This window comes from Anneissia japonica, unplaced genomic scaffold (genome assembly GCF_011630105.1).
Source record: "Anneissia japonica isolate Jap-2015-1 unplaced genomic scaffold, ASM1163010v1 scaffold287869_len1821871_cov162, whole genome shotgun sequence".
NCBI lineage: Eukaryota > Metazoa > Echinodermata > Crinoidea > Comatulida > Comatulidae > Anneissia > Anneissia japonica.
This window is the reverse complement of record NW_022741034.1, coordinates 1498783-1513289: the sequence shown is the minus strand read 5'-3', so window position 1 is coordinate 1513289 and position 14507 is coordinate 1498783. Positions and strand designations below refer to the sequence as shown.

The window sequence follows — 14507 nt, the reverse complement described above, 5'->3', positions numbered from 1 at the left end:
AATAGACAGAAGGTAGGCACTACTTGGTTTAGACTTGCTACAGGTCCATCATTATTTTTCTCATTCTGGATAGCGCCACTAACGAGCAAGTTAATTTTGAGACAGAATCCGAAAAAAAAAGAAATAGAGTATGGGACGCCAAATAAATTAGGTATGGCGCGCATTAACTGCAATAAAGAGTGAGTAACCCAAAATCAGGCCCTGGAACCCAGGCTATAATTGGTTGTTCTGTTGTGGTGAAAGCCTGCAAGCAGTGACAGCATTATCAATTCTAGGATGTCCTTTCTCTCTATTTACACTCATCAAACACATATTTATTGAAATTATTCCTAGTATACTTACTGTCACAACCATTTTTAAAGTTCAAAGCGAAGTACTGTATAATCACCCGATACTCTGCGAGTTCACATTGAAACAATGCAGCTTTTCATATGGATCAAAAACAGCTACTGTACTATAATTTTAATCTCAAAATCATAATTAATGTACTGTAATATTATGATGTCTTCTTCATTAGAGTATTACCTTTAGACCCAAATTTTAAAAACCTTTCGGCATATTATCGTAATACAGCTGAAGTGTAAGATTGATCAACCAATGTTTGATCTTATAAGGTGCCAACAACCATGGCTCAGGGCACAACTGTATAAATACATTGTAAGTACAGTTGCGGATTTTTGCATTCCACAAAACTAAAGGATTAATTTTCTCTGAATTGTAAAAGAAAAGATGGCATATCTGATCTACAAGAATCAATTAAGTTGTAAACTTCTGAGACCGATCAAAATAATTCAGCTTTGGTTTATTAACAGGCTTTACAATACGAAAATTATTATGACTGCAAGCCATAAGGAAAAGAAAAAAAAAACAGCAGTTTTGCATTTTTTACTGTCTAATTAGGGGTTGTTTGGTGAATTCTTGTGGTGCAATGTTGACTGCGTGTTAATAGTATCATTTGCAAGGATGCACACAAGATCACACAACTTGAGCTAATGTAACTCATTTCATTTTTTTATATCTTGTGAATTTATTGTACTGATTATATTATATTTTATACATATTTTTATTACAATTTTCGACTGTAAGTGGGAACGAAGAGTTCCTGTTGGACGATTGAAATAAAATAAAATTAAAAAAAATAAAATGTTTAAACATAGCTATAGATGGCTTATGAGTCTTCTTGAATGGAGTTGTTTTAGTTATAAAATCGTGACTTACAGGATTTTAAACAGGATCCTGTGATTGAAAGGCAAACATCTTCACTCTCAAGCTAAAGATATTATTCAAGTCTATGGTGTTGTTAAGGCTGACAGCTAACATTTTTCAGGAGTGTTCCATTTGGCAAATATTAGTTTATATTAAACGTGTTTATTAATATTTTATATTGAACAATTTTTTTAATGCACATACAGACAAAAAAAACAACATATGGACACAATATTCCAGTTGTACGTGTTTAATGCATTTAATGCAAGAAGCACAGATTTAATGGATCTACAAAGAACGTAGGTATAAGGCGGGAACGAGAGCCCACGCCCTTCACTATAATACACAATACATGAATGAATACTGGTTTAGATACGCACAAAGATAATATTACAAAGGAAAACAAATCCCACACTCATATGATCATCATGTGATCATGTGTGAGAGAAATCAAACAATTATAGCTTGTCGCTATAACGTTTTTAACAATGTAAATTAATAAAAAAAAAACATGAGTTGATAAAACCTTACTAAAAACCATATTTAAAACTATCTATAAACTGTATAAATAAAATACATAATTTCAAAGATGAGGTTTAGAAACAGTGCTTAAAAACAGTTGGAAGAAATATCGCCAAAAATGTGGACTAATTGAAAACTTTAACAAACATAACTTTATATTACAGTAATGCATCAAGACAATAATTTCAATTTCTAATCAGGTGAATTCCAAAGGGTTTTTTCTATCACAAGTCATTACGTATACGCTAAACGTAAACGTGCAGGCAATGTGACCAACACAAAAAGATAATATAAACTAAACCATATACAATATCAAAGGCAATATTACATAAAGTAGTTGTTTCAACATAACTAACAAAGCATTCAATTTCATCATATTAGCCAATAAATATATGATGTAAACAATTGAACATAATAAATGATAAGCCAACTTGGATGCTGGACAACAGGAAAACAAAAATTTGAACAATATTGTATTTCATTTAATTTAAAAAAAATCATATTTAAAGAACAATCTGAATTTATAAGCACACTTTACTTTTTAAAAAACTTTTTATTTGACTGCATCTCTTCCCTTCTTTTACTTGTGACCACTGAGCACACTATCGGAGCTTTTTGAGAACAAAAACACTCTACCCTGGTTTGATTAGCACATAAAAAGTCAAGAGTTAAATACAAAATAATTTGGCGAACCCTAAGAAGTAAGATTGACACGCGACCCTCTCCCGACAGCAATCAAACATTGCCTACAAATTAGACACAATATATTTGAAGCACACTTGGGCAAATAAAAACAGAAATTGCAGTGAAACACCTTGTGTATATAATATATACATAGCACACACTATCGCCTATACCTAAAAGAACATGTTTCTAAAAAAAAAAATCTACTAAAGACGGCTGAGTTGAGTTGAGATAATTCACCCTCTTTCCTGAATACAATCCTTTAAAAAAAATGAGTAACACTAATCATTACTCTTTAAAATAGATTGTTGTTGTTAATTTTGATTGTCACATCAGGAGTTGCTAACTTTTTCTTAACTAAATAAAATTGTTACCATGATTCGACAGCCTATACTAAAGCATCACCAAGGTTTTAAAAATAGTACATTATGTATTTACCTTAATGATATAATTACTAGGAAATTTTGCTGGTGAAAAAAAAAAACTATTATATTATACACATATGATAGAAATGTCAGGCTTATGTACAATTCGTGTACGGTATTAGGATCATTAAATGTATGCACATATTATATTTCATTAGTTCTAATTCCACAATTATTTTTATTCATTTAAAATCTATATTATTTTAGCCCAACAGTACATATTACCTTTATAAAACTAAGCAACAACCACTAAAATATCCGTTAATAACTTAAATTCCAAATGACATCTAAACCCGAATTTGATATTTGAAGCACCTATTAAATTTTTAAAAGATCCAGCTGCGATGTACGCAACCTTTTTGAGAACGATAACAAAATACGTCACATCGTCATTCTTGTTAATCGTACTTACAAAATAGAATACACAAACTGTTTTAGTTAAAATTTGGATTTCTCTTTTTTTATAGCAAGATTGATTATGTAAGTTTGGGTAACATTTGGGACACTTTATTATCATATATTTTTATATGTCAAAGATTTACTTTTGCCGAATCTTGAGTTGGTAAAACCGTTTACTAAAACATCTGTTTTTCTAACTACAAATAAGACTGATGAATTTTAAAAACAGAAAATAATGCTGTGACAGATATTTGGGGATTCGCTTAACAAATTTTAATGGGGATCAGCTTAAAAATCTCTAAAATTGTTAGTAAAATAGTACATGTTGTTGTTCTTATAAGGTCGCAATACTTCCCTATTACTTTACTAAAACTAGTAAACAAAGCAATGGCAAAAAGCGCAGCAGAAGAACATAAACAAATTAATTTGGCCCAAAATACGAAAAAGCCTAAAACACTATTAATGTACTGTACAGGGATACATCATGCAAAAACATTGCACAATTTTTTTCCCTTTTTTTCCGCTAAAATATTTTTTGTAGCTACAGATTATTATCTTTCTATTTCCTAAATTTATATTACAATAAATATAATTTGAATCCGATTCAAAACATCAAAGGCATCGAGATGAAACATGTTGAAAACAATTCTCAACTTCGGGTTTGAAATGCAGTTCTAAAATTCACTAGAAGTACAGATTTTGAACAGGTTTGCCTCACGACAAACAAGAGACATACAAATAAATAGATAAAGTTTAGGAATATTCTTATCAAATCTCTATGACACAGACTAATACACCTCAGATAGAGTGCTTAATAAAATCAGAAAATGAAACTGTTTCACTTACAGTTTCAGATAAAATCAGCATCTATTATGTTATCTATTATAGTACAGCACAATGTTTTTAAGAATACATGAATGTGCAGTACATTCGTTAAACTATACATTTGAATTAAGCCTTATCTACCGTACACCTTAAAATACTAAATAATTCCATTAATAATCTTAAAATTTTAAAAACCTGGAGAAAACACTGTCCAAAATCTTGAAAAATACTGTAACTACCAAAAGATATTTAGTCACAGGCAGTATCAAGTTAATAATACTGCAATACGTCCACACAGTTCTTGCTCTAAAGCTTTTAAGATTAATTCAAATTAGCTAATTATTTGTGCGTAATAAATTATAATATCAAATCCCCCCCCCCAGCCCGTTGTTTAAGGTTGAATTCTGTATTTTTAGTAATAACAGGTAAAAACAAGAAGCAACTTTTATCAGTTTTTTTTTTATTTGTATCCCAAGACTTGACTTCTGTACAGTGTTATCTCCAGCATTGGCTTATCAACCAACCATTGTCAAAGGTTTTTTTTTTTTACTAAAATCAAAGTAATTCTCACTCTCTCCTGCAATATATTTCTCTCAAATGGTAGACTTAGGAGTTTTTTTTTTTTATAGCACCACATTGAATATCCTGATTCTGTAGACCACAAGCTTGCTACTAGTCAGTTGCCATGGTAATTATCTTCCAATAACATCTAGATCTGGTTTTGTTTTCATACTCCAACTTCTATAAGTACCAACCATTCCAAATTTCAGATTACAGAGTTGACGAAGAAATATTGCGCTTAATTAAAAGTAACAACAACAGTTATTCTACGTTGCACTTAAAGGAGTCGGGGTCCAGTTAAAAAATAAATAAATCAAATTACACAATATAGACTTATAAAAGATAACATCGATTGGTTTGTACTCAAAAAGAGGTTCCCTGTTACTGTTGTCAATTAAATGTCTGCACCGTATTCATCAACAAGTTACAAATTTCTTCATTAACATAGTTAGATTGTTTACTTCAGTGACCATCAATTTTCAGATGGCGCCATCCAGACAAGAGGAGTTGTTACGGACACCATCCGTTCTGATACATACAACTTTGCATGACATAAAGCACACAAGAGAAAAGACAGTTTGCTAGGAAGGACACAACATTGAACCTTCGACAGCACATAGACACAAGTACACCCAGAATATCTGTGAGGATGGAGAAACGAACGTCTAGGATGTTGCTGGAACCAGGTTTGAGATTTGACCCCGTCCCTTGTGTAGCACGCACATTACCATGGGCACTGAACGGCGGGCTAGCAAGGAACCGATGAACTGTTAGAACCATAGACGACACACTTAATAAGGAGTATAACGTGCGTAACCTCCTCTATACACGCTAGCCTGAAATAATACAAAAACAAGACATTAAATCAGTATTTGAAATCATTATAACTTTTCTTGTAAACTTGTAATCATTATAATGCAACTGTAAAGATGATACTTGACAAAAAATATAAAATAGTGAAATATAAAAGTATTAAGCACTGCAAATCAAAAATATATGGGATAGTGCAATTAATAACTGCTAGGAAGAACAATGAAAGCAGAAATAATAAAAACAATTATTTGGTGAAAATGATGTTGAATGAAATCAGTTATTGAAAGAGCAATAAAAGGAAGGAAAAAGGCACACAATAAGTGTATTGTAAATAATATTTAAGTTTGATAAATATAATATAAAGGAGAGTGTACTTATACCTATCTTTATAAGTGTATATTATCATTATGCAAATTGCAACATTAAGATAGTGGTGTATGTGTATTGTTATGTACTGGCAATATAAAATTGAAATTTGTTGGTTTTCTAAATATGTATAAAAATGTAAAAAAAAATGTATTTCACATTATTAATAATATTGTTATTGTCATTGTTATTATCATTATTATTACCATCACTGATGTTGCATTGTTATATATTTTTAACAATTAATTTCATTATGAAATTAGTTTTAAAATATTTTATATTTGTATTTGTCATTATCAGTTCCCAAATTAGTCTACAAACTGAGGGAAAGTGTACTAATAATCATATTAAAAATTTGTAAAAATATGCACCACCCACCTCCCAAATAAACCAATGTTATTATTAGACAAGGATTATTAAAATACTGTATCAGCAAATAAATTATATTTTCAATTTATAAAAAATACATTTTAATTAAATAAAGTTATTGAATTATATGTAAATACTAGATATTGGAAATTATTATTATATTCTTTAATCATTTGAATATGCCTAGGATTTGGACACTGCAATTCTATTTTTTTAATTCAAATTTTTTTTCAATATGCTTCAAATTGTCTTTAAAAAAAAAACAACCAGCATTTTTAATAACACCTCTGTATGCATTTTACCATCATATGCTAATTAGTAAAAAGATAATAATGAGGAGAGAAAGCAGATGTGCTTAATCAACTGTGAAAATCTGAACTCCCAACATCCTCTGAGAATTTTGTCAACCATTTTAAAGGTCAATTAAAAAATAATGATACTGACTTTTTGAACTTCTTAAGAGCCTAAGATGGCAGTTGCATCCTGGCTGATACTGTCTAGCCATTAACATTATTTGAAACTTCAGAATCATAAACTAGCGAACTGCCAACACAGAACGCAATGGTGGATTTATTATTATTTTCCTATACTTAATGCTTAATCATAATGACTCAGAACTAGTAACCCATTCCCTAATTTTAACCCATCCTGAAGACAAAACAAAAATGAGCAGTTAACCAGTGTTTAAATCCGATTTTTTATGGTATATGGCAGAGAGCTTGAAACAAATGGACCAGTCGAGAGTGTCGATCAAACTGAATAACTGACCAATCAGAACAGCACCAAGAATATGCATGCCTTAGCAACAATATCCAGGGGGGCGGAGCCATTGATATGTACGCGTTAAATTTATAAGCAAATGACTATGAACCTGGGACTGTACTGATTTGTTAATTAAAAGGCAAATTATTCATCAAAATATTAAAGCTTTGTATGTATTTATGACAAAATTAATTAAAAATATCTGAGGTTGTGTACATTGCTTTAGATAATATTCAGTACTTACTTTACAAACATGGTAATATATAACATATCATAGTTGACAAGATTGAGGAAATAATATTTTATAACATATTATGTTTAAATAATGGAGCCCATGGAATCTGTGTGATAAATATTATGAACGTTTTTAATGATATATTCATATCGGTATTTTTATTTTTTCTAAAGGACTCAGTTTTAGATTTGTATTAAATAATGCTGATCATATGATAAACGATGATGGCAACATGGCAATGGTAACATGCAAGGAATGATAGCAATACCAATGACATTATAGATGCTTATGTCAAGCAGTGATTACATAACAATGTTGGTATGCTTGTGACAATGGCAATGATTGTACTATTAAGACAACAATATGATACTATGGTAATGCTGATACCACCATCACATTAATATAAGTTGGTGCCGAATATGGTAATGCTGATAAAATTGGGACAATCCATTGTGACAATATCGCCGTTGTGATAATAAAGATAATACCAATGTGACAATTATAAATGGTGATATCAGTGTGTATTAATATGATAATAATGATGATACAACTGCATTTGACATAGATACAGAAATTATGGTACCATTGTAATAGCAAAATGGTAATGACATACATTCTGACATACTGTATGGTAATGTTACCATTGTGACATTATGGTAATGATGATACCATTATCATAGAATTGTAAGGTGGTACCATTGTGATAATATGGTTATTGTGGTATCATTGTAACATGGTGATAATGATACCATTGTGACATTATGGTAATGATGGTACCATTGTGACAATGATATGGTAATAGCACCTTTGTGCCACATGGTAATAATGGTACCATTGTGACATTAAGGTAATGATGGTACCATTGTGACAATAATAATATGGTAATGATAGCACCATTGTGGTATATGGTAATGATGTCAAAGAATCCAATAATATGATATACTGTTTATACGGTAATGATATGATCATGATAATATGATAGTGATTATACTATTTTTAATATGGTGTAAGTACACAACCACAGCACACTTGGTGATGGTGCTAATTATTTGGTAATCATGGTGCATTGGTGGTGAGAATTATTATATTCAAACCATGTCATTGGTATGTTTAAATGTGAAAGTGGTCTATGTACAGGCTAGTATGAGTGGCATTTGAACTGTATACAAATATATGAAAGACAGGATATTGGAGAAGCAAGTAACAAGTACTAAAATAATCCATCTATGGCTCAAATAATACAAAACTATGTTTCTCGTATGTATGCTTTTTTTTTTAAAGGTCAAACCACTAAAATTCAACATAAATTCCAATAGTATATGAAGTACATGTGAGGCCTCTTGAAATGAGACACATGGTTGGTTGGTCAGATTATATTGAGTTATGACCAAAACATGTCAGTCAATATTTTCATATAATTTTGGTCTTTATGAGCTTAATGTTTAACTTTTGAATCAATTTTATTACTATGAAAGTTTTCTTCAGGAAAATTTGGCCTCTAGTCTTATAGTATTTCTTAAACTTTGAGGATGTTTTTTTCTAAATCAGGTTTTCATACATCTAAACTCACATTTCTGGATCTTCTTATCATAAAACTCAATCAAAGAAGTATAAACAATTTTTGACAATTGTTCTTTTCGAATATACTTAAATTTAAATTTTCTAACCATTTGACTTATTTTTTAGCGAGGTCTCAAATATGCATGCTATTTTCTGTGCATGTATGCAGGCCAAAGTTGAAATATAGGTATACAATTGCTTGTATAGTGGCCATATTCGTCCCCTCAATGTCAAACTTTTAAATACGAGAAACATATTTCTATATTCATTTGGCCTAAACAAGCCATGTCAAACACAAAGATAATAAATACACACTAAATTCTACTTCTACTGTAAAATATAATTTCATTCTAATAAATTTACCAAACAAATGAGAGAGCAAAATTAAAGTACTACGGCAAGGTTGGAAATCATAAAATAAAAACCGGTCATGAAAAATAAACTGGGAATTTTGTTTAATAGTCTTCAAGATTTTGATAACAAAAGTTTAGATTTCTTTACATTTTTATGCAATTTTTTTCAGTTAATTTAATAATAGATTCTTCATTTGGAAAATATTTTAATGTACTGGGTGTCAAAAATGTTTTGTTATCAATATCTTGAGTCACTTATGCTTCGTCTGTTTGAGAGAATTTTCAAGGATTTCATTCACCGCGTGAATGCAATATCAACTATACTTACGTCAGAGAGTGGCATGATGAAAATATTCATCAATCAATGGTTCTGGTTTAGACATGTTTTCCCAAACTTAATCAAAGATTCTCCAAACAGAAACCATTAAGACAGTTTTACGCTAAGCGAATTTATTTACGTGAATCAAAAGCGTCGGACCATGTACACGCGCACCCACATTTTTGTACGATTTTTTCGCTCCGTGAAATCAGTAATTCGAACTGTTTCTACTTTTTGCGAAGCGAAAAAATGCGCAACCAATCAGAGCTCAGGATGCAAACCGACGCTTTCAATTCACATGAATAAATTTTCCTAGTGTAAAACTGGCTTTATAAGTGACATTCTATAAAACAATTAAGCCAAGACAAAATCACCACAAAGGACTGGGCTACTGACTACATCACTCCAATCAATGTGGAGACTTAATGCCCCATGGATTTACCCGTGCAATAGAGGGGTATCTTACCCCGTACGCAGCGGCTGCTGGGCCGATTGTGTGATGATATGGATCAGCATATTCCCTGGCATACGGAATTGCGTAGGCCGCTGCTGGTGCAGCGTAACGACTTATGTAACCTCCATATGCTGTTGCTGCTGCTGCGCTCTGTAAGATAAGTTCCGTCTTTGAAGCAATCGGAGAAAAAACAAAGAGAGGAAGAAATGGTTGTTAGTAAAGCAAACACGGCAAACTAACAGGCAACAAGGCAGAATCCAACCTCATCAAAGACCAGTATAATTAATTTATATTTTTTTTAAATTAATTGTGTAATTTGCAGTTAATTCATCCAAATGTATTTATAATTGAAAGCATAAAATATAGCATTTTCCCTCATTTTTGGCAGGGAATTCACTGTCTAAAATCACCATCATGCGAACTGATTTATCCAATCACTAAACAGTTGCGTCATTAGACTGACTGTCTAGCAATAACATAACTGGACCAATCAGTAAGCATGTACTTGCAAGAAGATGTAATTGCAATGAACAAGGTGCCTGGAACTCTTTTTTTTTCTATGTGCAACAACACGGTCTCTAGATTGGTCTGATGAGGTTAGTAAAATGTTACAAAGTATATATCCTTTGGCATGCACGGTTCTTACCATCCCGGTGAACATTTTTGACCAGAATTAAGTAGAATGCCATGGTTTTTCAAACTTATTAAAACTCTGTCCAGACTATCAAAATTATATGACAAAAAATATATAGAGTCATGATGTGCATATACAGGCGAGTCGAATGGCCAAGCAGTAAGGCAAGGGCGCCGCAACCTACAGCCATAATGTCGGCGCTGGTTCTAAATGGCACGCTCGCCTATAGTTCTGGAGGTGGAACAAGTCTTCTAGGATAAGTACTATAAACCATAGGCCCAGTGTACACAATTTGTTCATGTGCACTGTAAAGAACCCAGTACATCTTTCGAGATGAGTAAGGGGGTTATCCCAGTGTAGTGATCCATACAGCCCCTGTTGTGGACAGACGAGAGTAGCTGGTACCAGTTTTACTGGCCAGCTTGTACCAGTTTTACTGGCCAGCTCAGACACAAAGAGACCGCCTTAGGTAGGAAAGGAAAATTACTGTATGACCTACTGTACTCCATGCTTTGAGTGCTCGGATCTTCATGAAAATAGCTCTATAAATGACGTGATGTCATCATGACCATATTTAGGAATGTCCAATATTTTTGTCAATTAAAATTTGATAATCTGGACAGGGCTAAAAATTCTATTAAAAATATTATTTTACTCATGGCACCAAATCATGCAGTGCAATTTCTGAAATATAAACGATAAGTCTAAACAATGAAAACAAATGTAATTATATTTAAATTATAAAGCAAATAAATTTTTAAAATTTAAATTTTATTTTTAAATTGGATAAGTATACACTTGCAATATTAATGATTGTTGATAACTATAAACATGAAAGTCCATTAAAAAGAATTATAAAAAAGATAATAATGTATTAAAATCGAGAATGTGATTGTATAAAAAAAATTAACAAATAATAGCATTTATTTAATAAACAAATGAACAACATTAAAGGCGTTGAACAGTTTTAAAACATTTTCGTTACAAACTACAGCATCATAACTTATTTAGATATACACAAGTTTCACACCTTAACACATTGACTACCAGTTATACATATACCCATGTTACTGGGTGTAACTAGGGGTGGCATTGTATTCTTACAGAAATCATAAGTTGTTTGTATATAAAATTTAATATGTTGGCATCCCAGACAGCACAACAAGCACTTGGCTGGTGGTGCAGTGGTTAAGGTGGTTGTCTTTTGAATCATGGTCTTGTGTTCAAATCCAATCAAGTACCATGTTTTTTTCTCACAACTAAAATGAATCCACTTTCTACGCCTCATAATGAGACTTAAAATAGGTAGAGCATCATTTAAGTTTGTTTGTCTTGTGAAAGAGACAATTTGTACTTAGAATGAAAAAGCTAAAAATTACACCCTCCTATGACAGTCATTGTGTTAAAACTCTGTCCACACTATGCAAATTTATGTGACAAATACCAAGTGATTTGTCCCTTATATGGAAGATATAACATTATCATGCCCATACCATATGTGTGAATCACGAATATTGTCACATAATAAAATTATTTTTCTCTACAATAATAAATGCATGCACAATAAACACAAGCATTTGTAAATGGAGGGAACATGGTGCAATCAATTCAAAATATAATGCTACCAATCAGAATTCAGTCTGTAGTTACATGACATGCATTTAAGTACAGTAAGGGGTCCCAAGTCTCCCAGAAGCCACGGAGTCTAGCGAAAGTCACTAGGTCTCCTGGAAGTCAAGACGGCCTCCCGCAAGCAAACAAGAATCCCAGAGAAAAAATCTCCTGCAAATTTATTATAATATTTTTATGTTTTTACTACTTAGTTATCAATTGTCTAACAGAAGAAAAAAATAATGATATTCATTCAGGAATTATTAATAATAATTACTAAGGTTTAAAGGGTATGTTGGAGAGTAGCAAAAACAAAATCTTAATGAAATTATTACAGATAATTGACTAATTTAATCTTTATTAATATTTACATTTTTTTTTGTAATTTAGCAGGTTGCTGTGATTTATTTTAGTACTTGATATAAATGGAAGAATTTAGTTTATTCTTAAATTTGTTAGCAATATATCATATTTTTCAAGTATTTGGTATAAGATGCATACATGTTCTAAAGGCTCTTAAAACGTGTCAGGCTTTAGCATGCTTATCCATATTTAGTCACTCATGGTAAAATCACACCATGCAGTTTAATATAACATTTCATCATAATAACATTGGTACACTATAAAAAATAATGACACACAAATAATACAGTAGAACCCCTCCGTAGGGACACCCTCATTAAGAAGGCACCCTCATTAAGAAGGCACCCCTAATAGAAAACAAAAACAAGGAACGTGAAAGTGAAATATAAGGTCAGCTAACATATTTTTTCCCTCTAGGGACCTTTTTTTGTTTTGCACTGTTGAAGCTTGTCAACTACTGTGGTAGTCAATGACAGCCACTTGTTCTGTTGATTCAAAACGGTTAAGAACTTTATTATTATTATTATTAATAAGGGAACACATTTTCTGGCTGTGATTATTCAACACTACAGCCAACCCCTATTCAGAGATGTAATAATGTAGGGGACACTTTTTAGTCTCAAATTTCCCCTTTATAGGGCTTCTACTGTAATATGATGTGTAATGAAACAAGGCAAATATTTATAACAATAGTCATAATAACAAAAGAGTAATAACAAGGAAAGAATAATAAAAACCTTATTAAAATAATAAATAATATCAACAAAGTGTATTTTGAAAATAAAGTGATAAAACAAATTCAATCAAACACATGGTTTGACTTACAATATAATCAGGATTAAAAGAAAAAACATAAAAGAAGGATAAAGAAAGAATAGAGATAATCAAATAAAAAAAAAATATATATATATAGAATAAGCATATAGAATAGAACATTATACAAACAAAATATTGAACAAAATTTACAAACAAATCTATTTTTCATGGTATGAAAATATGCATTGATAATTTGATGGAAACAAGGATGATGGTTGCTTACTTGGCTTACCTGGTACCTGTCCGCTGCTGCGGCCGTGTAGAACGCTTCCGGGTATATTGCGGCCGTTGCGTAGCCTGGTACTGGTGGTGGTGGAGCTAATCTGTATGCGGTGTAAGCACCTCGGATTGCACGCCCTCGCCCAGTAGCGATCACTGGAGCCCTTAAAACACCTGCTAGGGATAGAAGACAAGTCTAGTTATTACATGGGTATAAAGTTCAGAAAGTAGGAAGTTTATTTACTGATATGTTGGCATTCAAAACACAAATGAAGTGGGACTTATTAATATGTGTTAAGTATGTTCTTGTTGCTTGTTTCCCCACCTCCCTGTCCCCCCCCCCCCAAACCCTCTTAGAAGTCATATTGACAACTGAAAGACCAATCACAGCCTCCTCCAACCAGGCTACTAAAAAAATATAGCCTGCAAAAGATTTAGAAGTTGGTATAGCAATGGTCTACAATACTTACAAACCATTATAAACATCAAGTTATATTGCCTGTTTACCATTTCGACTGTGGTACAGCATGGAGGGTACAGCAAGGGTTTAGACCTTTATCTACTTTACTCTTACAACTATGTAAGCGCTTATCACTGCCTTCCCTGGTTTTTATGTTAACAAAATTAGTACATGAATAAGCATATAAAACGATGATCATAAAACATCATATATATATCACAAACAAAAGATCCGTCAGTTGTAGATCCAATCTCATTACTACTTGCTTCATTTCTGTTAGTGTCACAAACTGCTATAATGCGTCTTTTCAGAAGGGATATTTGTGCTGCTCTGGGCTTACATGCACGGTAAAATCTGCACTCGTATCAAGCAATGGAACAGAGAAATATCTTCCGGCATATCTATACTATACAAAAAGAAGACAGTGATATTATTTACTAGCAAATGACTTACCGTTTGGTGTTGGTTTATTCTTGTTCGTCATTACCCGTGCTGTAGCATTGTTAACCTGTCAAGAGAATCAGAGTTTGAAAAGTCAAGAGAATTGCAAG

General features: G+C 32.0%; 1 protein-coding gene across 11 annotated transcripts in view; it reads right to left on the bottom strand.

Moving 5' to 3' along the window:
- Positions 1-1440: 1440 nt before the first annotated feature.
- Positions 1441-14507, bottom strand: part of LOC117118512 (RNA binding protein fox-1 homolog 3-like) — a 61335-nt gene continuing 48268 nt past the window's right edge. For 6 of the 11 annotated variants that reach the window (XM_033263132.1, XM_033263130.1, XM_033263124.1 and 3 more), the window contains exons 6-9: positions 14410-14464; positions 13501-13673; positions 9842-10021; positions 1441-5458 (exon numbers count right to left, since the gene is read on the bottom strand). In XM_033263132.1, coding sequence (XP_033119023.1) covers positions 5414-5458; positions 9842-10021; positions 13501-13673; positions 14410-14464 — 453 coding nt within the window. In that variant the 3' untranslated portion in view covers positions 1441-5413. The remainder of the gene's footprint in view (positions 5459-9841; positions 10022-13500; positions 13674-14409; positions 14465-14507) is intronic. The other 5 variants (XM_033263127.1, XM_033263131.1, XM_033263126.1 and 2 more) reach the window with 5 other exon arrangements.